Source organism: Salmo salar, chromosome 20 (genome assembly GCF_965601325.2).
Source record: "Salmo salar chromosome 20, fSalSal1, whole genome shotgun sequence".
In the NCBI taxonomy this organism is placed as follows: domain Eukaryota; kingdom Metazoa; phylum Chordata; class Actinopteri; order Salmoniformes; family Salmonidae; genus Salmo; species Salmo salar.
In genome coordinates this window covers 73,013,564-73,038,968 of record NC_138310.1, presented here as the reverse complement: position 1 = coordinate 73,038,968, position 25,405 = coordinate 73,013,564, and the positions used below count along the sequence as shown (strand labels likewise).

The window sequence follows — 25,405 nt, the reverse complement described above, 5'->3', positions numbered from 1 at the left end:
CTCCTGTTCTTCAGTTTATCCGTAGCCGAATTTCGTAAAACAGCAACCATGGAGGACGCAAAAAAGAAAGAGAAAAAGCAGTCCGAAAAGACAGAAGAAAAGGAGATTAAGCCCACAGGGAAGGACAAGGATAAAAAAGAAGAACAAGAACTGGTGAGTTGGGCCACTTTTCTTGAACAAGGGAAGCAGAGCAGGGTTTTTGCCTGAGTCACTCACTGCCTGGTTGACATGGTTGAACAGGCCGAAAGCGTTATCATTCAAAATAATAACGAACTGTTTGAGTCTCCTTTAATGAAAAGTATGTCATGGCTGGCTATATACCAGGTACCAAGAATTAAGATTATTGTTTCCGACTGAAAGCGAGCTATAAAACAGATTCATCTAGCTAACGTTAGCAAAGCCGGTAGCTGGCTGTGCTAGCTAACGCTAGCAAACAATTGCTAATGACAGGCCAGAAATGAACTACCGATAAACTAAACGTTAGCTAAGTAGTTAGCTAGCCAAGTTACAATAACGTAACGTTAGCTAGCTAAATAACGTTAGTGTTGCATTGTAAACAGTTCGCTAATGTTACAATGTAAACAGTACCCTAATGTTGTTACAATACAGTAGCTAGTGACTTTGCAATTGCAGTAAATTAACCTGCCTGTCGTTATCAGATGTCCTTGTTGAGACAGTGTAACCAGATACCTAGATGTGTTATGATCAGTGATCTTCGATTGCGAGGTGGGTATAGTTACTCCGTTTGGTTTGTTTAGCTAGTTATTTACATAAATGGGTTTGTAACGTATTAGCGAGTACAGTACATTAGCCAATTTCAGACACCATAATAATGGAGGCAACGTTGGATATAGCTAGTTATCAGGGCAACCCTTACATCCGTCGACAATGTCAATGGTATTGGACCGGTGTATTACAGAATGCTCCAATATTTATCAGTTAGCATATTGCAGAACCTTTTTATTGCTATAGTTTCCTGTTGGAACACACATTGTTCTTTGTTTACTGTACAGGATTCGATTTTTTTTAATTTCCCACGTTGAATCTATCGTACTGTAATGTCAGTTCCTTTAATTTCTCTCCAGTCTGATGAGGACAAACAGCTGCAAGAAGAGCTGGAGATGATGGTGGAGAGACTTGGTGTGAGTACCACAAGAACTGCTAAACCTCAAGTCTGGTTTTGCTTTGGACATTCTGGGACTATAGCCTTTTATGTTTTAATTTTTTTTACTCTACATAAGGTGTTAGTATGGAGAGTCAGTCATTTACACACACTGCAAGTCTTTGATTATCCATATAAAACAACATTCTTTGTACTTATGCCATGTACACCTCCCTGCCCCCTTTCTCTCTCTCAAACACCCATCCACAGGAGACAGACACGTCTCTGTACCGGCCTGCTCTAGAGGAGCTGCGCAGGCAGATCCGCTCCTCCACCACCTCCATGACCTCTGTGCCTAAGCCCCTGAAGTTCCTGCGGCCACACTATGGCAAGCTCAAAGAGATCTACGAGGGCATGGCGCCTGGCGAGAACAAGGTGGGAACACTGATGGCTATGTCCTTGCTAAATGGCTAACTGTGACAGTCAGGAAAACAGGAGATGGGGATGGCAAGACTTTATTGCTTCCTTTCCCTGTCTGCTTTTACTCCCAGTAATTTATTGGGTAAATCACCAACGTTTCGGCTTCACTGTGCCTTCAGGGTGGCATCACTATGCCTTCTTCAGGGACCCTGAAGCTGGCACAGTGATGCCGAAACGTTGGTGATTTACCCAATAAATTACTGGGAGTTTATACACAGTGTGCGACTCTCTTTATTATTTTTATAGCTTATAGTTTATTTGCCGTTAGGCAGCATCTCTACATAAAATAATTTTCTCTGGGTGTGCGCTAGCTCATGTTTTTTTGTTGCTTTTACTTTATAACCACAAAATCGGGATGGATTTATTTTACAATGTTACTGGAGATACAGAAAATTTAACAATGATACATACCTAGTATATTGGACATTGCAGATCTGGATGGCACTAGGGATTCATGTTCAGAAGGACCCATCATAACTGTCATTATAGAAACGTCTAGCTAACTCTTGTCTGTTTTGTTTTGCAGAGTTTCTGTGCGGACGTGGTGTCGGTCTTGGCCATGACAATGAGTGGGGAGCGGGAGTGTCTGAAATACCGTCTACTGGGCTCCCAGGAGGAGCTGGCGTCCTGGGGACATGAATACGTCAGGTAGGATACAGGACGCCAATCCAAACGGCTAACAACACATACAGGGATGAATCCTACCTTCTACTTAAGTAGAATTTTCACTTAGTCATGCTTTAACAATGGTAGACTAAGTAAAAATTACCCCAACTCTGGTGTGTCTGTGTGTGTGTGTGTGTGTGTGTGTGTGTGTGTGTGTAGGCACCTGGCAGGCGAGGTGGCCAAAGAGTGGCAGGAGGTTGAGGAGAGTGATAAGACACAACAGGACACTCTGCTAAAGCTTGTGAAGGAGATTGTGCCCTACAACATGGCTCACAATGCTGAGCACGAGGCCTGTGACCTGCTGATGGAGATTGAGAGACTAGATATGCTGGAGCTCTATATAGATGATAATGCATATGCCAAGGTCTGCCTCTACCTCACCAGGTGAGTGGACAACACACACTCCTTACCACATGAGGGGCGAACATATGTACAGTTGAAGTCCGAAGTTTACATACACCTTAGCCAAATACATTTAAACTCAGTTTTTCACAATTGCTGACATTTAATCCTCGTAAAAATTGCCTATCTTCAGTTAGTTAGGATCACCACTTTATTTTAAGAATGTGAAATGTCAGAATAATAGTAGAGTGATTTATTTCAGCTTTTATTTATTTCATCACATTCCCGGTGGGTCAGAAGTTTACATACAGTTGTGGCCAAAAGTTTCGAGAATGACAAATATTAATTTCCACAAAGTTTGCTGCTTCAGTGTCTAGATATTTTTGTCAGATGTTATAATGGAGTACTGAAGTATAATTACAAGCATTTAGTAAGTGTCAAGGGCTTTTATTGACAATTACATGAAGTTGATGCAAAGAGTCAATATTTGCAGTGTTGACCCTTTTTCAAGACCTCTGCAATCTGCCCTGGCATGCTGTCAATTAACTTCTGGGCCACATCCTGACTGATGGCAGCCCATTCTTGCATAATCAATGCTTGGTGTTTGTCAGAATTTGTGGGGTTTTGTTTGTCCACCCGCCTCTTGAGGATTGACCACAAGTTCTCAATGGGATTAAGGTCTGGGGAGTTTCCTGGCCATGGACCCAAAATATTGATGTTTTGTTCCCCGAGCCACTTAGTTATCACTTTTGCCTTATGGCAAGGTGCTCCATCATGCTGGAAAAGGCATTGTTTTTCACCAAACTGTTCCTGGATGGTTGGGAGAAGTTGCTCTCGGAGGATGTGTTGGTACCATTGTTTATTCATGGCTGTGTTAGGCAAAATTGTGAGTGAGCCCACTCCCTTGGCTGAGAAGCAACCCTACACATGAATGGTCTCAAGATGCTTTACTGTTGGCATGACACAGGACTGATGGTAGCGCTCACCTTGTCTTCTCCGGACAAGCTTTTTTCCGGATGTCCCAAACAATCAGAAAGGGAATTCATCAGAGAAAATGACTTTACCCCAGTCCTCAGCAGTCCAATCCCTGTACCGTTTGCAGAATATCAGTCTGTCCCTGATGTTTTTCCTGGAGAGAAGTGGCTTCTTTGCTGCCCTTCTTGACACCAGGCCATCCTCCAAAAGTCTTTGCCTCACTGTGCGTGCAGATGCACTCACACCTGCCTGCTTCCATTCCTGAGCAAGCTCTGTACTGGTGGTGCCCCGATCCCGCAGCTGAATCAACTTTGGGTGACGGTCCTGGCGCTTGCTGGACTTTCTTGGGCGCCCTGAAGCCTTCTTCACAACAATTGAACCGCTCTCCTTGAAGTTCTTGATGATCTGATAAATGGTTGATTTAGGTGCAATCTTACTGGCAGCAATATCCTTGCCTGTGAAGCCATTTTTGTGCAAAGCAATGATGATGGCACGTGTTTCCTTGCAGGTAACCATGATTGACAGAGGAAGAACAATGATTCCAAGCACCACCCTCCTTTTGAAGCTTACAGTCTGTTATTCCAACTCAATCAGCATGACAGAGTGATCTCCAGCCTTGTCCTCATTAACACTCACACCTATGTTAATGAGAGAATCACTGACATGATGTCAGCTGGTCCTTTTGGGCAGCTGGTCCTTTTGGCAGGGCTGAAATGCAGTGGAAATGTTTTTGGGGGATTCAGTTCATTTGCATGGCAAAGGGGGACTTTGCAATTCATCTGATCACTCTTCATAACATTCTGGAGTATATGCAAATTGCCATCATACAAACTGAGGCAGTAGACTTTGAAAATTAATATTTGTGTCATTCTCAAAACTTTTGGCCACGACTGTACACTCAATTAGTATTTGGTAGCATTGACTTTAAATTGTTTAACTTGGATCAAACATTTTGGGTAGCCTTCCACAAGCTTCCCACAATAAGTTGGGTTAATTTTGGCCCATTCCTCCTGACAGAGCTGGTGTAACTGAGTCAGGTTTGTAGGCCTCCTCGCTCGCACACGCTTTTTCAGTTCTGCCCACAAATGTTCTATAGGATTGAGTTCAGGGCTTTGTGATGGCCAGTCCAATACCTTGAATTTGTTGTCCTTAAGCCATTTTGCCACAACTTTGGAAGTATGCTTGAGGTCATTGTCCATTTGGAAGACCCATTGACGACCAAGCTTTAACTTCCTGACTGATGTCTTGAGATGTTTCTTCAATATATCCACAATTTTACTTCCTCATGATGCCATCTATTTTGTGAAGTGCACCAGTCTCTCCTGCAGCAAAGCACCCCCACAACCTGATGCTGCCACCCCTGTGCTTCATGGTTGGGATGGTGTTCTTCGGCTGCAAGCCTCCCCCTTTTTCCTCCAAACATAATGATGGTCATTATGGCCTAACAGTTCTATTTTTGTTTCATCAGACCAGAGAACATTTCTCCAAAAAGTACGATCTTTGTCCCCGTGTGCAGTTGCAAACCGTAGTCTGTTTTTTTATGGTGGTTTTGGAGCAGTGGCTTCTTCCTTGCTGAGCGGCCTTTCAGCTTATGTCGATATAGGACTTGTTTAACTGTGGATATAGATACTTTTGTACCCGTTTCCTCCAGCATCTTCACAAGGTCCTTTGCTGTTGTTCTGAGATTGATTTGCATTTTCGCACCAAAGTACGTTCATCTCTAGGAGACAGAACGCATCTCCTTCCTGAGTGGGATGATGGCTGCGTGGTCCCATGGTGTTTATACTTGCGTACTATGGTTTGTATAGATGAACGTGATACCTTCAGGCGTTTGGAAATTGCTCCCAAGGATGAACCAGACTGGTGGAGGTCTACAATTTATTTTTCTGAGGTCTTGGCTGATTTCTTTAGATTTTTCCCATGATGTCAAGCAAAGAGGCACAGAGTTTGAAGGTAGGCCTTGAAATACATCCATTGGTACACCTCCAAATGATTCAAATTATATCAATTAGCCTATCAGAAGCTTCTAAAGCCATGACATCATTTTCTGGAATTTTCCAAGCTGTTTAAAGGCACAGTTAACTTAGTGTATGTAAACTTCTGACCCATTGGAATTGTGATACTGTGAAATAATCTCTCTAAACAATTGTTGGAAAAATGACTTGTCATGCACAAAGTAGATGTCCTAACCGACTTGCCAAAACTATAGTTTGTTAACAAGAAATTTGTGGAGTGGTTGAAAAACGAGTTTTAATGACTCCAACCTAAGTGTATGTAAACTTCCGACTTCAACTGTACCTTCACTCACACACACACACACACACACGTTCAAACACCTGTACCACAGTCTGCTTCTGCCTCAACATACCTGTAGTGTGCTAACAGCAGCCTGAAGAGACAAAAGGAAGTTCCTCTCTTCAGTAATCCTAAACCCCTCTGCCATTCCTCTCTCCTTCTCTCTCCCTCCATTGCAGCTGTGTGAGCTATGTCCCTGAGCCAGAGAACTCTGCCCTGTTAAAGTGTTCCCTGAACATCTTCAGGAAGTTTAACCGTTACCCAGAGGCCCTGAGGCTGGCCCTGATGCTCAACGATGTGGAGCTGGTGGAGAACATCTTCACCTCCTGCAAAGACATGTAAGGACGGACACAACACATTCACTGCATTCTCTCTCGCTGAATTATCTCATAGCAACACTTTCACGAAAAGTGCTACTGCTAGAATAAAGGAAACACTTGAGTAAATGAGGGATACAAAGTATATTGAAAGCAGGTGCTTCTTCACAGGTGTGGTTCCAGCATTAATTCATTCATAAAAGTCTAAGCTCTTGGGGGGATTTCAGAATCCTAGATATTGGAAGAAAAAAAAGAAAAAATGCAATATTGAATTTGCTCTTTACTCCTTTAGACCAGAGAAACTTGTTGAATAACACATTCATAAAGGCAAAGACCAACAAGGTTTTGAAGTATTTGTCCTATATCTAGGAGATATAAAAAAGCTCAGGAAAGATATGTTTTTTTTACACATATTTATCCTTTTTTTGGCTAGGCACAAAACTACCTTCATACATGCATACATAAATGTTTTAAAACCGGTACCGGCTACCTTCAAACAACTCCCAAGCCGCTTGTGGGGGTCGTAAAGCAAAACGGAAAACACCATCGTGTTTGTGAGATTCTCCCCATTCCATAGAGTGGTTGTATAATAGGTTGCAGACCCATCAAACTGTTCAGATGCCACAGATTTTTTTTGTGAGAAGACCGATTTTTGGGATGTCTCATGGTCTGGCAAACACTGCTCTCGGTCTGCCACCTTTCACCGCAGATGCAGAAGTGCAACATATGCGGATGCAGTGGATTGAGACCCATCTAATGGAGAAGTAATAACACATCTCTAGCTTAAACTGACAGATTTATGGGGATTTTTTATTATGTTGCTTAGATGCGTCAATTGACTCTAGGGGATTAAGCTATTAAAACATCTTGTCATGCTTAGGGTTGCCCATAATCTACCATGGCTAGAAGAGATCTGTGACTTTAAAAGATGGGTCTGAAAGGAGCATAGGGGGTTTAAAGGGGTGTGTGTCTCTGTCACCATATCTTAATCCAGTTGAACACCTATGGGAGATTCTGGAGCGGTGCCTGAGAGAGCGTTTTCCACCACCATCACCAAATTATGGAATTTCTCATGGAAGAATGGTGTCTCATCCCTCCAATAGTGTTCCAGACACTTATAAAAATCTATGCCTAGGCACATTGAAGCTGTTCTGGCAGCTCGTGGTGGCTCAATGCCCTATTAAGACACTTTATGTTGATGTTTCCTTTATTTTGGCAGTTCTGTATTTATTCATATTTTCAACTTACAATCATTGGGAATGCATTCAGCAGAGTTTTCCATTGTTAATGATGTGCATGAAGAGTTGACCGTTTAGTGGGTGTTTCCTGTAGCGTGATCCAGAAGGAGATGGCCTTCATGCTGGGCCGACACGGCATGTTCCTGGAGCTCAACGAGGACGTGGAGGACTACGAGGACCTGACAGAGATCATGTCCAACGTCCAGCTCAACAGCAACTTCCTGGCCCTGGCCCGAGAGGTGAGGAGAGAGGGAGGGTTAGAGGGGGGAGAGAGGGTAGACTACTAGAGAAAGGGGATGGGGTTGGAAGAGTGAGACTGTTTCAAATCAAATACAATTTTATTGGTCACATACACATGGTTAGCAGATGTTAATGCGAGTGTAGCGAAATACTTGTGCTTCTAGTTCCGACAGTGCAGTAATATTTAACAAGTAATCTAACAATTCCCCAACAACTATCTAATACACACAAATCTAAAGGGGTGAATGAGAACATGTACATATAAATATATGGATGAGCGATGGCCGAGCTGCATACGCAAGGCATAATAGATGGTATAAAATACAGTATATACATATGATATGAGCAATGTAAGATATGTAAACGTTTAAAGTGACTAGTGATTGAGTCTCAATGTAGGCAGCAGCCTGTCTGAGTTAGTGATTGCTGTTTAACAGTCTGATGACCTTGATAGAAGCTGTTTTTCAGTCTCTAGGTCCCAGCTTTGATGCACCTGTACTGACCTCGCCTTCTGGATGGTAGTGGTGTGAACAGGCAGTGGCTCGGGTAGTTGTTGTCCTTTATGATCTTTTTGGCCTTCCTATGACATCGGGTGCTGTAGGTGTCATGGAGGGCAGGTAGTTTGCCCCCAGTGATGCATTGTGCAGACCTCACTACCCTCTGGAGAGCCTTACGGTTGAGGGTGTTGCAGTTGCCGTACCAGGCGGTGATACAGGCCGACAGGATGCTCTCGATTGTGCATCTGTGAAAGTTTGTCAGGGTTTTCTGTGACAAGCCAAATTTCTTCAGCCTCCTGAGGTTGAAGAGGCGCTGTTGCGCCGCCTTCACCACACTGTCTGTGTGGGTGGACCATTTCAGTTTGTCTGTGATGTGTACGCCAAGGAACTGAAACTACTTCTCCACTGCTGTCCCTTCGTGGTGGATGGGGGCTGCTCCCTCTGCTGTTTCCTGAAGTCCACGATCGTCTCCTTTGTTTTGTTGACGTTGAGTGAGAGGTTGTTTTCCTGACACCACACTCTGAGTGCCCTCACCTCCTCCCTGTAGACTGTCTCGTCGTTGTTGGTTATCAAGCCGGCTACTGGTGTGTCATCTGCAAACTTGATGATTGAGTTGAAGGCGTGCATGGCCACACAGTCATGGGTGAACAGGGAGTACAGGAGGGGGCTGAGCACGCACCCTTGTGGGGCCCCAGTGTTGAGGGTCAGCGAAGTGGAGATGATGTTTCCTACCTTCACCACCTGGGGGCGGCCCGTCAAAACCCAGGACCCAATTTCACAGGACGGGGTTGAGACCCAGGCTCTACAGCTTGATGATGAGCTTGGAGGGTGCTATGTTGTTGATTGCAGAGCTGTAGTCAATGAACAGCATTCTTACATAGGTATTCCACTTCTCCAGATGGGATAGGGTGGTGTGCAGTGAGATGGCGATTGCATCGTCTGTGAACCTGTTGGGGTGGTATGCAAACTGAAGTGGGTCTAGGGTGGTCGGTAAGGTGGATGTGACATGATCCTTGACTAGTCTCTCAAAGCACTTCATGATGACGGAAGTGAGTGCTACGGTACAGTAGTAATTTAGTTATCTTTCCCTACTTGGGTACAGGAACAATGGTGGCCATCTTGAAGCATGTGGGGACAGCAGACTGGGATAGGGATCGATTGAATATGTCCGTAAAGACAAAGCAGTCAAAGAAGGTGTTTAGTTTGTCTGGAATGTCGATGTCCGTGACATGGCTGGATTTCTTTTTGTAATCTGATTTCCTGTAGACCCTGCCACATACGTCTCCGTTGAATTGCGACTCCACTTTGTCCCTGTACCTGCATTTCGCTTGTTGGATTGCCTTGCGGAGGAAATAACTACACTGTTTATATTCAGACATATATTCCCAGACCTCTTTCCATGGTTAAATGCGGTTGTTGGCTCTTTCAGTTTTGTGCAAATGCCGCCGTCCATCCACAGTTTCTGGCTAAGTTAGGTTTTAATAGTCACAGTGGGTACAACATCTCCAATGCACTTCCTTATAAACTCATTCAGAGTCAACGTATAGATCAATGTTGTTCTCGGAGGCAGACCAGAACATATCCCAGTCCACGTGATCAAAACAATCTTGAAGCGTGGATTCCTATTGGTCAGACCAGCGTTGAATGGTTCTAGTCACTGGTACATCCTGTTTGAATTTCTGCCTATAAGACGGAAGGAGCAAGATGGCATCATTGTCGGATTTGCCGAAGGGAGGGCGTTGTATGCATCGCGGAAGTTAGAGTAGCTGTGGTCGTGTGTATTACCCCCGCGAGTACTGCAATCAATTTGCTGATAAAATGTAGGTAGTATTGTTGTTAAAATCCACAGCTACAATATGCAGCCTCCGGATATATGGTTTACAGTTTACATAGAGTCCAGTGAAGTTCCTTGAGGGCCGTCGTGGTGTCTGCTTGAGGGGGAATGTACACAGCTGTATCGATAACTGACGAGAATTCTCTTGAGGTAAAATGACAGCATTTGATTGTAGGGAATTCTAGGTCGGGTGAGCAGAAGGACTTGAGTTCCTGTATGTTATGATTACGCCTTCCTCTTCCCAGAGAGGTGGTTCTCTGTCGGCGCGATGTATGGAGAAGCCCGGTGGCTGAACCGGTTCCGACAACATATCCCGAGAGAGCCACGTTGCTGTGAAACGGAGAATGTTACAATCTCTGTCTCTCTGGAAGGCAACCCTTGCTCGAATTCCGTCTACCTTGTTGTCAAGAGACTGGACATTGGCGAGTAGTATACTCGAGAGTGGTGGGCGATGTGCACGTCTACGGAGCTTGACCAGGAGGCTGCTCCGTCTGCCCCTTCTGCGGCGCTGTTGTTTTTGGTCGGCTTCTGGGATTAGATCCATTGTCCTGGGTGGTGGTCCAAACAGAGGATCCACTTCGGGAAAGTCGTATTCCTGGCTGCAATGTTGGTACGTTGACGTCACTCTTTTATATCCAATAGGAGCAGGACTAATGAGTGGGTCACTGTTCATGTCAGTGGATGGAGTGTGACTGACAGTGGGGACTGAGTGTATGTTGGAGAGGGGGAGAAGGTGTTTAGAGTAGGGCCAAGGAGAGAGGAATTTGACGTGTAGAGATGAGTCAGAGGACTGTGCTCCATTTGATATTGTTGAGAGGGGGAAATGGAGGAGGCTTGAAGATACTAAGAGGAGAGTGAAAGAGTGGGGTAGGGGTCAGGGTGGAAGAATAATGGTGCATAGAGTGTGAGAAGAGATGAGGCTGGAGGATAATGAACGGCTGGCTGGTCTCGTGAATAAACCAGTTTGTGAAAGAGATGAAGCGAGCCAATAACACACTGTTCCCTTTCTTTACAGTTGGACATCATGGAACCCAAAGTCCCAGATGACATCTACAAAACCCACCTAGAGAACAACAGTGAGTTGTCCTTCACTACAGCAGCACACTAATTGTCCTGGTCATGTTATATCACACTCCTTTCCTCATCCTCCCTCTCATCACGCCATCTTCTGTCTATCAGGGTTTGGAGGAAGTGGTTCCCAGGTGGACTCTGCTCGTATGAACCTGGCCTCCTCGTTTGTCAACGGCTTCGTCAACGCAGGGTTCGGACAGGACAAGCTGCTCACAGATGATGGCAACAAATGGCTGTACAAAAACAAAGATCATGGTGAGAAACCCCTTCCCCCCCCCCCCCCCCCCCCCCCACACACACACACACAGCCTCACATCCCTTTCTTCAAATAGGGCTCATAGTTCACATTTTTTAGGGCTTGACTGAAAATCTTTCATGTTTTGTGGTTCGACAGTGAGTATTAGTCTCATGAATCTAGGATTCTTAGCAACTTAATGTACAGTGCCTTGCCAAAAGTATTCACCCCTCTTGGCGTTTTTCCTATTTTGTTGCATTAAAACCTGTAATTTAAATCGATTTTTATTTTCATTTCATGTAATGGACATACACAAAATAGTCCAAATTGGTGAAGTGGTGCGTGCATATGTATTCACCCCCTTTGCTATGAGGCCCCTATATTAGATCTGGTGCCACCAATTACCTTCAGAAGTCACATAGTTACATTGCACACAGGTGGACTTTATTTAAGTGTCACATGATCTCAGTACAGTGAAGGGAAAAAAGTATTTGATCCCCTGCTGATTTTGAACGTTTTCCCACTGACAAAGAAATGGTCAGTCTATAATTTTAATGGTAGGTTTATTTGAACAGTGAGAGACAGAATAACAACAAAAAAATCCAGAAAAACGCATGTCAAAAATGTTATAAATTGATTTGCATTTTAAGGGGACAGGACAACTTCATTGCATCAAAGGGACGATGGACGGGGCCATGTACCGTCAAATTGTGGGTGAGAACCTCCTTCCCTCAGCCAGGGCATTGAAAATGAGTTGTGGATGGGTATTCCAGCATGACAATGACCCAAAAGACACGGCCAAGGCAACAAACGAGCACATTAAGGTCCTGGAGTGGCCTAGCCAGTCACCAGACCTTAATCCCATAGAAAATCTGTGGAGGGAGCTGAAGGTTCGAGTTGCCAACCGTCAGCCTCGAAACCTTAATGACTTGGAGAAGATCTGCACAGAGGAGTGGGACAAAATCCCTCCTGAGATGTGTGTAAACCTGGTGGCCAACTACAAGAAACGTCTGACCTCTGTGGTTGCCAACGAGGGTTTTGCCACCAAGTACTAAGTCATGTTTTGCAGAGGGGTCAAATACTTATTTCCCTCATTAAAATGCAAATCATTTTATAACATTTTTACCATGCGTTTTTCTGGATTTTTTTGTTGTTGTTATTCTGTCTTTCACTGTTCAAATAAACCTACCATTAAAATTATAGACTGATCATTTCTTTGTCAGTGGGCAAACGTACAAAATCAGCAGGGGATTAAATACTTTTTTCCCTCCCTGTATATATACACCTGAAAGACCCCAGAGTCTGCAACTAGAGGTCGACCGATTTTAATTAGGGCCGATTTCAAGTTTTCATAACAATCGGTATTTTTGGCTGCATATTTTATTTAAAAAAAAAAAAAGAAAAAGCTTAATTAAAAAAAATATATATATTTTTTTACACCTTTATTTAACTAGGCAAGTCAGATTAAGAACACATTCTTATTTTCAATGATGGCCTAGGAACGGGGGTTAACTGCCTTGTTCGGGGGGGGATTCGTTTTTGCAACCTTCGGTTACTAGTCCAACGCTCTAACCACCTGCCTTACATTGCACTCCACGAGGAGCTTGCATGGTAGGCTGACTACCTGTTACGCGAGGGCAGCAAGAAGCCAAGGTAAGTTGCTAGCTAGCATTAAACTTATCTTTATAAAAAACTATCAATCTTAACATAATCGCTAGTTAACTACACATGGTTGATGATATTACTAGTTTATCTAACGTGTCTTGCGTTGCATATAATCGATGCGGTGCCTGTTCATTTCTCATCGAATCACAGCCTACTTCGACAAACGGGTGTTGATTTAACAAGCGCATTTGCGAAAAAAGCACTGTCGTTGCACCAATGTACCTAACCATAAACATCAATGCCTTTCTTTAAAATCAATACACAAGTATATATTTTTAAACCTGCATATTTAGTTAATATTGCCTGCTAACATGAAATTGTGTCACATCTCTAGCGTTCATTGCACGCAGAGTCAGGGTATGTGCAACAGTTTGGGCTCGTTGCGAACTAATTTGCCAGAATTTTACGTAATCATGACATAACATTGAAGGTTGTGCAATGTAACAGGAATATTTAGACTTAGGGATGCCACCCGTTAGATAATATACGGAACGGTTCCGTATTTCACTGAAAGAGTAAACTGATAGTTTCCGGATTCGACCATATTAATGACCTAAGGCTCGTATTTCTGTGTGTTTATTATAATTAAGTCTATAATTTGATTTTTGATAGAGCAGTCTGACTGAGCGGTGGTAGGCAGCAGCAGGCTCGTAAGCCTTCAAACAGCACTTTCGTGCGTTTTGCCAGCAGCTCTTCGCTGTGCTTCAAGCATTGCGCTGTTTATGACTTCAAGCCGGGTGAGTATAATTTGTGGAACGTTCCAACAGGAATCTATTCCAAAAACGTTGTAAATAACAAGGTTGCCAAAAAACAACGCATACAAAGTTGTGTAGCGGCAGAATAAGATACCGGGTAGGGAGTGGTCTATTTCATTGTTTTTCACTCGTCACGTTTATTCCGAAAAATGTCTGTCCTCACTCTGGTTGCCTATGGACAAACATTAAGAATAAGCTACGTGGTGAGTTGATGCCTATTCGGCAGCTAGTTAGCTAGGTTTGTATGCGTTGCTACTTTGTATGCGTTGTTGGTTGGCAACCTTTTACTTTACGTTTTTTGGAACAGATTCCTGTTGGAACTTTCCACAAATTATACCCACCCCTTCAAGCCTATCAACTCACAAGATTAGGCTGGTGTAACCGATGTGAAATGGCTAGCTAGTTAGCGTGGTGCGCGCTAATAATGTTTCAAACGTCACTCACTCTGGCACTTGGAGTAGTTGTTCCACTTGCTCTGCATGGGTAACGCTGCTTCGAGGGTGGCTGTTGTCGATGTGTTCCTGGTAAGAGCCCAGGTAGTAGCGAGGAGAGGGACGGAAGCTATACTGTTACACTGGCAATACTAAAGTGCCTATAAGAACATCCAATAGTCAAAGGTATATGAAATACAAATCGTATAGAGAGAAATAGTCCTATAATAACTACAACCTAAAACTTCTTACCTGAGGATATTGAAGACTCATGTTAAAAGGAACCACCAGCTTTCATATGTTCCCATGTTTTGAGAAAGGAACTTAAACGTTAGCTTTCTTACATGGCACATATTGCACTTTTACTTTCTTCTCCAACACTTTGTTTTGCATTATTTAAACCAAATTGAACATGTTTCATTATTTATTTGAGGCTAAATAGATTTTATTGATGTATTATATTAAGTTAAAATAAGTGTTCATTCAGTATTGTTGTAATTGTCATTATTACAAATAAATAAAATTGGCCGTTTTTTTTATTTTTTTTTTTTTATTTTATTTTTTTTTATTATTTTATTTTTTTATTCGGTTTTGGCATTTTTTTTTGGGTCCTCCAATAATCGGTATCGGCGTTGAAAAATCATAATCGGTCGACCTCCATCTGCAACGCCACCAAGCAAGCGGCACCATGAAGACCAAGGAGCTCTCCAAACAGGTCAGGGACACAGTTGTGAAGAAGTACAGATCAGGGTTGGGTTATTTAAAAAAAATAAAAACTTTGAACATCCCACGGAGCACCATTTAAATCCATTATATGAATATGGCACCACAACAAACCTGCCAAAACTCACGGGCCAAGCAAGGAGGGTATTAACTTCTTTGGGATCGGGGGCGGTATTTTGACATCCGGATGAAAAGCGTGCCCAAAGTAAACTGCCTGCTACTCAGGCCCAGAAGCTAGGATATGCATATAATTGGTAGAATTGGATAGAAAACACTCATCTTTCTAAAATCGTTAAAATAATGTCTGACTATAACTGAAATGGCAGGCGAAACCCAGAGGACAAACCAAAAAAAATTCAGCATACCACTGATTTCAATTGCCTGGCACTTTTATAATAGTGCGAAATCGTCCCCGATTGCAGTTCCTAGGGCTTCCACTAGATGTCAACAGTCTTTAGAAAGAGATTCAGGCTGGTTTTTGGAAAAATTAGGGAGAAGTTGTAGTTTTTCTAGTGGCTCCCATTTTGGCTGTAGTGTTTCCAAGCGCATGGCCGAGACAGCGTGTTCTTTTTGTTTATCTCCGGTAAAGACAATAACGATTCTCCATCTTAAATTGTATTATTTATTTGTGTATTAGGGTACCTAAGGATTGATTATAAACGTTGATTGACTTGTTTGGATAAGTTTATTGGTAACGTTTGTGATTCATTTTGAAGGAGGGAAACCGAGTGGATTATTGACTGAAGCGTGCCAGCTAAACTGAGTTTTTATGCATATAAAAAAGGACTTTATCGAACAAAAGGACAATTTTTATAATGTAACTGGGATATTTTGGAGTGCCAACAGAAGATCTTCAAAGGTAAGACATATATTATATCGCTATTTCTGACTTTCGTGTCCAACTCCCTGGTTGAAAATGATTCTTATGCATTTGTGTGCTGGACTCTGTTCTCAGATAATCGCATGGTTTGCTTTCGCCGTAAAGCCTTTTTGAAATCTGACACCTTGGCTGGATTAACAAGTTAAGCTTTATTTTGATGTATTGCACTTGTGATTTCATGAAAGTTTAATATTTATAGTAATTTCATTTGAATTTGGCGCTCTGCCATTTCACCGGATGTTGGCCAGGTGGGACGCTACCGTCCCACGTATCCATAAGAAGTTAATCAGAGAGGCAACAAAGAGACCAAAGATAACCCTTTGAAGGAGCTGCAAAGCTCCACAGCGGAGATTGGAGTATCTGTCCATAGGACCACTTTAAGCCCTACACTCCACAGAGCTGGGCTTTACCGAAGAGTGTCCAGAAAAAAATAAGCAAACATGTTTGGTGTTCGCCAAAAGGCATGTGTGATACTCCCCAAACATATGGAAGAAGGTACTCTGGTCAGATGAGACTAAAATTCTGCTTTTTGGCCATCAAGGAAAACGCTATGTCTGGCGCAAACCCAACACCTCTCATCACCCTGAGATAACCATCCCCACAGTGAAGCATGGTGGATGCAGCATCATGCTGTGGGGATGTTTTTCATCGGAAGGGACTGGGAAACTGGTCAGAATTGAAGGAATGATGGATGGCGCTAAATACAGGGAAATTCTAGAGGGGAAACCTGTTTCATTCTTCGAGATTTGAGACTGGGACGGAGGTTCACCTTGCAGCAGGACAATGACCCTAAGCATACTGCTAAAGCAACACTCGAGTGGTTTAAGGGGTAACATTTTAAATGTCTTGGAATGGCCTAGTCAAAGCCCAGACCTCAATCCAGTTGAGAATCTGTGGTATGACTTAAAGATTGCTGTACACCAGCAGAACCCATCCAACTTGAAGGAGCTGGAGCAGTTTTGCCTTGAAGAATGGGCAACAATCCCAGTGGTTAGATGTACCAAGCTAATAGAGATGTACCCCAAGAGACTTGCAGCTGTAATTGCTGCAAAAGGTGGCTCTACAAAGTATTGACTTTGGGGGGGGGGTGAATAGTTATGCACGCTTAAGTTTTCAGTTTTGTGTTATTTCTTGTTTGTTTCACAAGAAAAAATATTTTGCATCTTCAAAGTGGTAGGCATGTTGTGTAAATCAAATGATACAAACCCCCCAAAAAATCTATTTTCATTCCAGGTTGTAAGGCAACAAAATAGGAAAAATGCCAAGGGGAGTGAGTACTTTCGCAAGGCACTGTATCGCCTTCATTGCTAATCCTTAATTGCAAGCATGAGGATTGTGAAAATGGCGCCGGAGAATGAAGAAGTTTTACGTGCCCCCAACCAATTGTTTTTTTATTTTTTTTATTTGTATTGTTTAACAATTTTATTTTTTTTACTTACTTTGTACATAGGACTGTGATTTACTGACCACGGACTGGCAGAATCCTTTTTTTCCTTTAACGAGTGTGATGAGCCCAACGCAAACAATATACTGCTTTCTCGGGAACAGGCCCAGATCCCCGTGATTTGCGTATAGAGGAGGCGGAGAAAAGGGGGCTGGAGAGCGGGCTGCCTTCTGAGAATTCGTAGGCGATCGAATAAACCCCCACTTCCTTCCATTCTACTAGCAAACGTGCAATCTTTGGACAATAAAATAGATGACCTACGCAGGAGGTTAAACCTCAACGGGACATTCAAAACGAATAACTTATCCTTCATGGAGTCGTGGCTGAACGACGACACTATCAACATACAGCTGGTTGGTTATACACTGCAACAGCAGGATAGAACAGCGGGGTCTGGTAAGACGAGGGGCGGCAGACTATGTATTTTTGTAAATAACAGCTGGTGCATGATATCTAAGGAAATCTCGAGCTACTGCTCGCCTGAGGTAGTGTGATCTACAGTTTATCATGAGATACTCTATCTACCTAGAGTTATCTGTATTTTTCGTAGCTGTTTACATACCACCTCAGTCAGAGGCTGGCACTAAGACCGTATTGAAGGAGCTGTATTCCGCCATAAGCAAACAGGAAAATGCTCACCCAGAGGCGGCGCTCCTAGTAGCCGGGGACTTTAATGCAGAGAAACTTAAATCCGTTTTACCAAATTTATATCAGCATGTTAATTGTGCAGCCAGAGGAAAAAAAACTCTGAACCACCTTTACTCCACACACAGAGACGCATACAAAGCTCGCCCTCCATTTGTCAAATCTGACCATAATTTTATCGTCCCGATTCCTGCTTACAAGCTAAAATGAAAGCGGGAAGCACCAGTGACTAGATCAATAAAAAAAGTGGTCATTTGAAGCAGATGCTAAGCTACAGGACTGTTTTGCTAGCACAGACTGGAGTATGTTCTGGGATTCCTCCAATGGCATTGAGGAGTACACCACATCAGTTATTGGCTTCATCAATAAGTGCATTGATGACGTCGTCCCCACAGTGACCGTGTGTACATACCCCAACCAGTCGTCCCCACAGTGACCGTATGTACATACCCCAACCAGAAGCCATGGATTACAGGCAACATCCACACTGAGCTAAAGGCTAGAGCTGCCGCTTTCAAGGAGCAGGACTCTAACCCAGAAGCTTATAAGAAATCCCGCTATGCCCTCCGACGAACCATCAAAGAGGCAAAGCGTCAATACAGGACTAAGATTGAGTCGTACTACACCGGCTCTGACACTTGTTAGATGTGGCAGGGCTTGCAAACCATTTTAGACTACAAAGGGAAGCACCGCCGAGACCTGCCCAGTGACACGAGCCTACCGGATGAGCTAAACTACTTCTATGTTCGCTTCGAGGAAAATGACACTGAAACATGCATGACAGCACCAGCTGTTCCGGAAGACTGTGTGCTCACGCTCTCCACAGCCGATGTGAGTAAGACCTTTAAACAGGTCAAAATTCACAAGGCCGCAGGACCAGGGGGATTACCAGGATGTGTACTGCGAGCATGCACTGACCAACTGGCAAGTGTCTTCACCGACATTTTCAACATCTCCCTGTCGAAGTCTGTAATACCAACATGTTTTAAGCAGACCACCGTAGTGCCTGTACCCAAGAACACTAAGGTAATCTGCCTAAATGACTACCGACCCGTAGCACTCACATCTTTAGCCATGAAGTGCTTTGAAAGGCTGGTCATGGCTCACATTAACACCATTATCCCAGAAACCCTAGACCCACTACAATTTGCATACCGCCCCAACAAATCCACAGATGCAATCTTTCTTGCATTCCACACTGCCCTTTCCCACTTGGACAAAAGGAACACCTATGTGAGAATGCTGTTCATTGACTACAGTTCAGTGTTGAACTCCATAGTGCCCTCAAAGCTCATCAATAAGCTAAGGACCCTGGGACTAAACCCCTCCCTCTGCAACTGGATCCTGGACTTCCTGACGGGCCACCCCCAGGTGGTAAGGGTAGGTAACAACACATCGACACGCTGATCCTCAACACGGGCCCCTCAGGGGTGTGTGCTCAGCTCCCTCCTGTACTCCCTGTTCACCCACGACTGCACGGCCAGGCACGACTCCATCACCATCATTAAGTTTGCCGATGACACAACAGTGGTTGATCACAGACAACGATGAGACAGCCTATAGGGAGGAGGTCAGAGACATGGCTGTGATCAACAACAAACCCATTCCCCCTCAGGAGACTGAAAAGATTTGGCATGGGTCCTCAGATCCTGAAAAGGTTCTACAGCTGCAACATCGAGAGCATCCTGACTGGTTGCATCACTTCCTGGTATGGCAACTGCTCTGTCTCCGACCGCAAGGCACTACAGAGGGTAGTGTGTACGGCCCAGTACATCACCGGTGGCAAGCTTTCTGCCATCCAGGACCTCTATACCAGGCGGTGTCAGAGGAAGGCCCTAAAAATTGTCAGACTCCAGTCACCCTAGTCCTAGACTGTTCTCTCTACTACCGCATGGCAAGCAATACCGGAGCGTCAAGTCAAATTCAAAGAGGCTTCTACCCCCAAGCCATAACACCTAATCAAATGGCTACCCAGACTATTTGCATTGTCCCCCCTCTTCTACACCGCTGCTACTCTGTTATTATCTATGCATAGTCACTTTAATAACTCTACCTTTATATATATATATATATATATATATATATATATATATGTATGTATATGTAAATGAATGAATGAATGAACGAACGAACCGGTGCCCCCGCACATTGACTCTGTACCTGTACCCCCCCCCTGTATATAGTCTAGCAATTGTTATTTTGCTGTTGCTCTTTTAATTACTTTTATTTCTTATCTGTATTTTTTTTTTAAACTGGATTGTTGGTTTGGGGCTCGTAAGTACCGTAATTTCCGGTCTATTAAGCGCACCTGAATATAAGCCACACCCACTGAATTTGTAACAAAAATAAGTAGGCTTTAACGAAACACGGCTTGTAACAAAAAATAAACAATTTGCAGTAGGCTTTAGTTGTCTTTTTGCACTGAGTCAATTCCTCACGCTGCTGTTTCCAATGTCTTATCATTGACTCAAAGGCCAAGCTCCCGTGCAGCAGCTCTATTTCCTTTTCCAACAGCCAGATCAATCGCCTTCAACTTGAAAGCTGCATCATATGCATTTCTCCGTGTCTTTGCCATGATGAGGGTGACAAAATGACTACCGTAATCAGAATGATGGGAAGTTTGAGAGCGCTCGATTTAATCTAAACGGTAAACAAAAAAGTTGTTTGCCCGTAACCCGTTCGGCAATTTCATTGGTCTAATGAAAGCTTCATGCCGCCAAAAAACTGAGCACGTCACAATGTTTTTTTGGAAGAAAAAAAATTTAAGCGGGAAAAATCCATATATTAGCCGCGTCATTGTTTAAGCCGCGAGGTTCAAAGCCTGGGAAAAAAGTTGCGGCTTATAGTCCGGAATTTACGGTAAGCATTTCACTGTAAGGTCTACACCTGTTGTATTCGGCGCATGTGATGAATATAATTTTATTTGAATAACATTGCTGTTGTGTAAATGTTGATGCTAATTCTGTGTTTCTCTCCAGGTATGCTGAGTGCTGCAGCCTCTCTGGGGATGATCCTGCTGTGGGATGTGGACGGTGGTCTGACACAGATAGACAAATACCTCTACTCCTCAGAGGACTACATAAAGGTCCGCGCACACACTCACCCTCTTACCAAACACCCTGCATTAAAACCTCCTTACCACAACCTTCACAGCATCCAGAAAAGCCTTACAAATGCTATTAATGTAGATATGTCTCCCCCTCTCTTTCTCTTCCCTCCGCTTTCTCCCTGTAGTCGGGGGCCCTCCTGGCTTGTGGCATAGTGAATTCTGGGGTTAGGAACGAGTGTGACCCGGCCCTGGCTCTGCTGTCAGACTACGTCCTCCACAACAGCAACATCATGCGGATTGGAGCCATCTTCGGGTAAGGAGAGAAGGAAATGGGTGTTCGGTCCCAAATCAGCCCCTAGCCGCTACTGCCTGTCACCTCTTACACATTAACTTTTTGAGGCTAGTGGGACGCTAGCGTCCCACCCACTGTGCACACTATTCAACAGCCAGTGAAAAATCAGAGCGCCAAATTCAAAACTACAAAATGTCATAATTCAAATTTCTAAAACATTCAACTATTTTACACCATTTTATAGATAAACATCTCCTTAATCCAACCACGTTGTCCCATTTCAAAAAGGCTTTACGGCGAAAGCATAAAGTTAGATGATGTTAGGACAGTACATAGACAAAAAATTACACACAGCCATTTTCAATGCAAGGACAAGCGCAACAAAAAGCAGAAAATCAGCTAAAATTATGCACTAACCTTTGACAATCTTCATCAGATGACACTCCTAGGGCATTATGTTAGACAATACATGCATTTTTTGTTCTATCAAGTTCATATTTATATACAAAAACCCCATTTCACATTGGTGCGTGACGTTCAAAAAATGTATTTCCCCCAAAACTTCCGGTGAATCAGCACAACAATTTACAAAAATACTCATTATAAACGTTGATAAAATATTCAACTGTTATTCAAAGAATTATAGATTAACATGTTAGGGCTAGGGGGCAGTATTGACACGGCTGGATAAAAAACGTACCCGATTTAATCTGGTTACTACTCCTGCCCAGTAACTAGAATATGCATATAATTATTGGCTTTGGATAGAAAACACCCTAAAGTTTCTAAAACTGTTTGAATGGTGTCTGTGAGTATAACAGAACTCATATGGCAGGCAAAAACCTGAGAAGATTTCATGCAGGAAGTGGCCTGTCTGACAAGGTGTTGTTCTTCTTGTCTCTGTTTATTGAAGAGTGAGGATCTTAGCTGTCCCGTGACACTTCCCACGGCTGCCATAGGTTCTCAGAAGGCGGCAAAACGCTGAATCGTGGCTTTGCAGGCTCTGGCTGAAACAAAGTAGCGCGTTTGGGTAGTGGCTGGTTACAGTACTGTGAGACTCAGGCTCGTGCCCGCGTCGACCGAAAGCTTTGTTTTCTTTCCTCTGTTTAGCTAAATGGACATTCCCGGTCGGAATATTATCGCTTTTTTACGAGAAAAATTGCATAAAAATTGATTTTAAACAGCGGTTGACATGCTTCGAAGTACGGTAATGGAATATTTACTTTTTTTTTTGTCACGAATTGCGCCATGCACGCGACCCTGATTTACCATTTCGGATAGTGTCTGGGACGCACGAACAAAACGCCGCTATTCGGATATAACGATGGATTATTTTGGACCAAACCAACATTTGTTATTGAAGTAGCAGTCCTGGGAGTGCATTCTGACGAAGACAACAAAAGGTAATCAAACTTTTATAATAGTAAATCTGATATTGGTGAGTGCTAAACTTGCCGGGTGTCTAAATAGCTAGCCCGTGATGGCTGGGCTATGTACTTAGAATATTGCAAAATGTGCTTTCACCAAAAAGCTATTTTAAAATCGGACATATCGAGTGCATAGAGGAGTTCTGTATCTATAATTCTTAAAATAATTTATGCTTTTTGTGAACGTTTATCGTGAGTAATTTAGTAAATTGTTAGTGAATTCGCCGGAAGTTTGCGGGGGGTATGCTAGTTCTGAATGTCACATGCTAATGTAAAAAGCTGGTTTTTGATATAAATATGAACTTGATTGAACAAAACATGCATGTATTGTATAACATAATGTCCTAGGGTTGTCATCTGATGAAGATCATCAAAGGTTAGTGCTGCATTTAGCTGTCTTCTGGGTTTTTGTGACATTATATGCTAGCTTGAAAAATGGGTGTCTGATTATTTCTGGCTTGGTACTCTGCTGACATAATCTAATGTTTTGCTTTCGTTGTAAAGCCTTTTTGAAATCGGACAGTGTGGTTAGATTAACGAGAGTCTTGTCTTTAAATAGCTGTAAAATAGTCATATGTTTGAGAAATTGAAGTAATAGCATTTCAAAGGTTTTGAAAATCCCGCCACAGGATACAACTGGCTGTTACGTAGGTGGGACGAATTCGTCCCGCCTGCCCCAGAGAGGTTAACATCTCCTGAATGCAACCGCATTGACAGATTTCAAAATAACTTTACTGGGAAAGCACACTTTGCAATAATCTGAGTATTGCGCTCAGAAAAAAACATCAGGCAATTACAGATACCTGCCATTTTGGAGTCATCTAAATGCATAAATAGCATTAGAAATATTCACTTACCTTTAATAATCTTCATCAGAAGGCACTTCCAGGAATCCCAGGTCCACAATAAATTGTTTTGTTAGATAAAGTTAATAATTTATGTCCAAATAACTCCATGTTGTTTGCGCGTTCAGTAAGCTACTCAAAATGTAGGACGCGCGAGGAAAATGTCACCACAAAGTCAAAAAAAGTTATTTTTATGTTCGTTCAAACATGTCAAACGTTGTATAGCATCAATCTTTAGGGCAATTTTAACTTCAAATGTCAATAATATTCCAACCGGACCATTGCTATGTCTTAAAATGTTTTGGAACACAGGTCCCTTCTCACGTGAACGCTCGCAATGAACTGATGTGATTTTCTGAGTCACCAACTTCCCAGCCTTCTTGTTCGGTCTGTGTTTACTGCAAAAGCCTCAAACAACTTTCTAAAGACTGTTGACATCTAGTGGAAGCCTTAGGAAGTGCAAAATGAACCTTAACTCGCTGTGTGCCAGAAAGGCAAGGACTTGAAAAAACTACAGGCACCAGATTTTAATTTCCTGGTTGTATTTTTCTCAGGTTTTTGCCTGCCATATGAGTTCTGTTATACTCACAGACATCATTCAAACAGTTTTGGAAACTTTCGAGTGTTTTCTATCCAAATCTATTAATAATTTGCAAATATTTGACTCTGGGCCGGAGTATTAGGCCGTTTACTCTGGGCACACTTTTTATCCAAAAGTGAAAATACTGCCCCCTAGCCCAGAGAGGTTAAAGACCTTTTGTTGAGGTCTGTTTAGTCCTTTTCTTAGCACTGTATAATCTCTGCCTATTAAAAGTACTTGTTTTTTATAGGGTTTGTCCCCCTGACCTTTCCCCTCTATCTTCAGCCTGGGCCTGGCGTACGCTGGCTCGAACCGTGAGGATGTCCTCTCTCTGCTGCTGCCTGTCATGGTAGACTCCAAGTCCAGCATGGAGGTACGGGGGGTGTGTGTGTGTAGTTCCAAAGTTTGTCTGGGTTTAAGTCAAGTACACATCCACACTCATTAAACCCAGCTCACTGTCCCATGTTACGTGTCTTGTCACACACACTCAGGTGGCAGGTGTGACGGCACTGGCGTGCGGTATGATCGCCGTGGGCTCGTGTAACGGTGATGTCACCTCCACCATTGTCCAGACCATCATGGAGAAGAGTGAGCTGGAGCTGAAAGACACATACGCCCGCTGGCTGCCCCTGGGCCTGGGCCTCAACCACCTGGGTAAAGGGGAGGCCATTGAGACCACCCTGGCAGCACTGCAGGTGGTGCCTGAGCCCTTCCGCAGCTTCGCCAACACACTTGTGGATGTCTGTGCCTATGCAGGTCAGTGTCATCATAGCTCCATTTTGTCTCAATTGTTTTTGTTTTTTATTTGATTTAAATACAATTTATTTATACTGGTGATCTCATTGAGATTTACAAGAAATGTCTTTCCTATATTTCTCTGTTTCTCTCCATGCCAGGTTCTGGTAACGTACTGAAGGTGCAGCAGCTTCTCCACATCTGCAGTGAGCACTATGAAGCCAAGGAAAAGGAGGAGGAAAAAGACAAGAAGGATAAGAAGGACAAAGACAAGAAAGAGAGTGCAGCTGACATGGGCTCCCACCAGGTATGCCAGGCTTTTGTTAATAAAGGGGTGTCAGGTAGCCTAACATTTAAGGGCGTTGGGCCAGTAACCCGAAAGGTCACTGGTTTGAATCCCAGAGCAGACTAGGTGAAAAATGTGTTGGTGGCCTTGAGCAAGGCGCAAAGTGACAAAATATAGTCTGAGTTGTTTGAATGAAGATTTGATATTGAACTCATTTGCTCTCTGCTTCCCCCTCCCAGGGTGTGGCTGTCCTGGGTATTGCACTCATTGCCATGGGAGAAGAGATTGGCTCAGAGATGGCACTACGGGCATTTGGGCACCTGGTCAGTCTAACCTCTGACCTGTTAATTCCATTT

The 25,405-nt window shown here is 43.3% G+C and overlaps 1 protein-coding gene across 1 annotated transcript in view; it reads left to right on the top strand.

Annotated features, from left to right (window-relative positions):
* The first annotated feature begins 2 nt into the window (after window positions 1-2).
* The window catches only part of psmd2 (proteasome 26S subunit ubiquitin receptor, non-ATPase 2), a 28,012-nt gene continuing 2,609 nt past the window's right edge, over window positions 3-25,405 (top strand). The window contains 15 exon segments of the mRNA NM_001165317.1: window positions 3-153; window positions 1,086-1,142; window positions 1,373-1,537; window positions 2,109-2,230; window positions 2,408-2,632; window positions 6,040-6,198; window positions 7,510-7,654; window positions 11,002-11,062; window positions 11,166-11,312; window positions 20,814-20,920; window positions 21,070-21,197; window positions 24,314-24,401; window positions 24,520-24,784; window positions 24,925-25,070; window positions 25,289-25,372. Of these exon segments, the coding sequence (NP_001158789.1) occupies window positions 49-153; window positions 1,086-1,142; window positions 1,373-1,537; window positions 2,109-2,230; window positions 2,408-2,632; window positions 6,040-6,198; window positions 7,510-7,654; window positions 11,002-11,062; window positions 11,166-11,312; window positions 20,814-20,920; window positions 21,070-21,197; window positions 24,314-24,401; window positions 24,520-24,784; window positions 24,925-25,070; window positions 25,289-25,372 (2,004 nt within the window). The 5' untranslated portion in view covers window positions 3-48.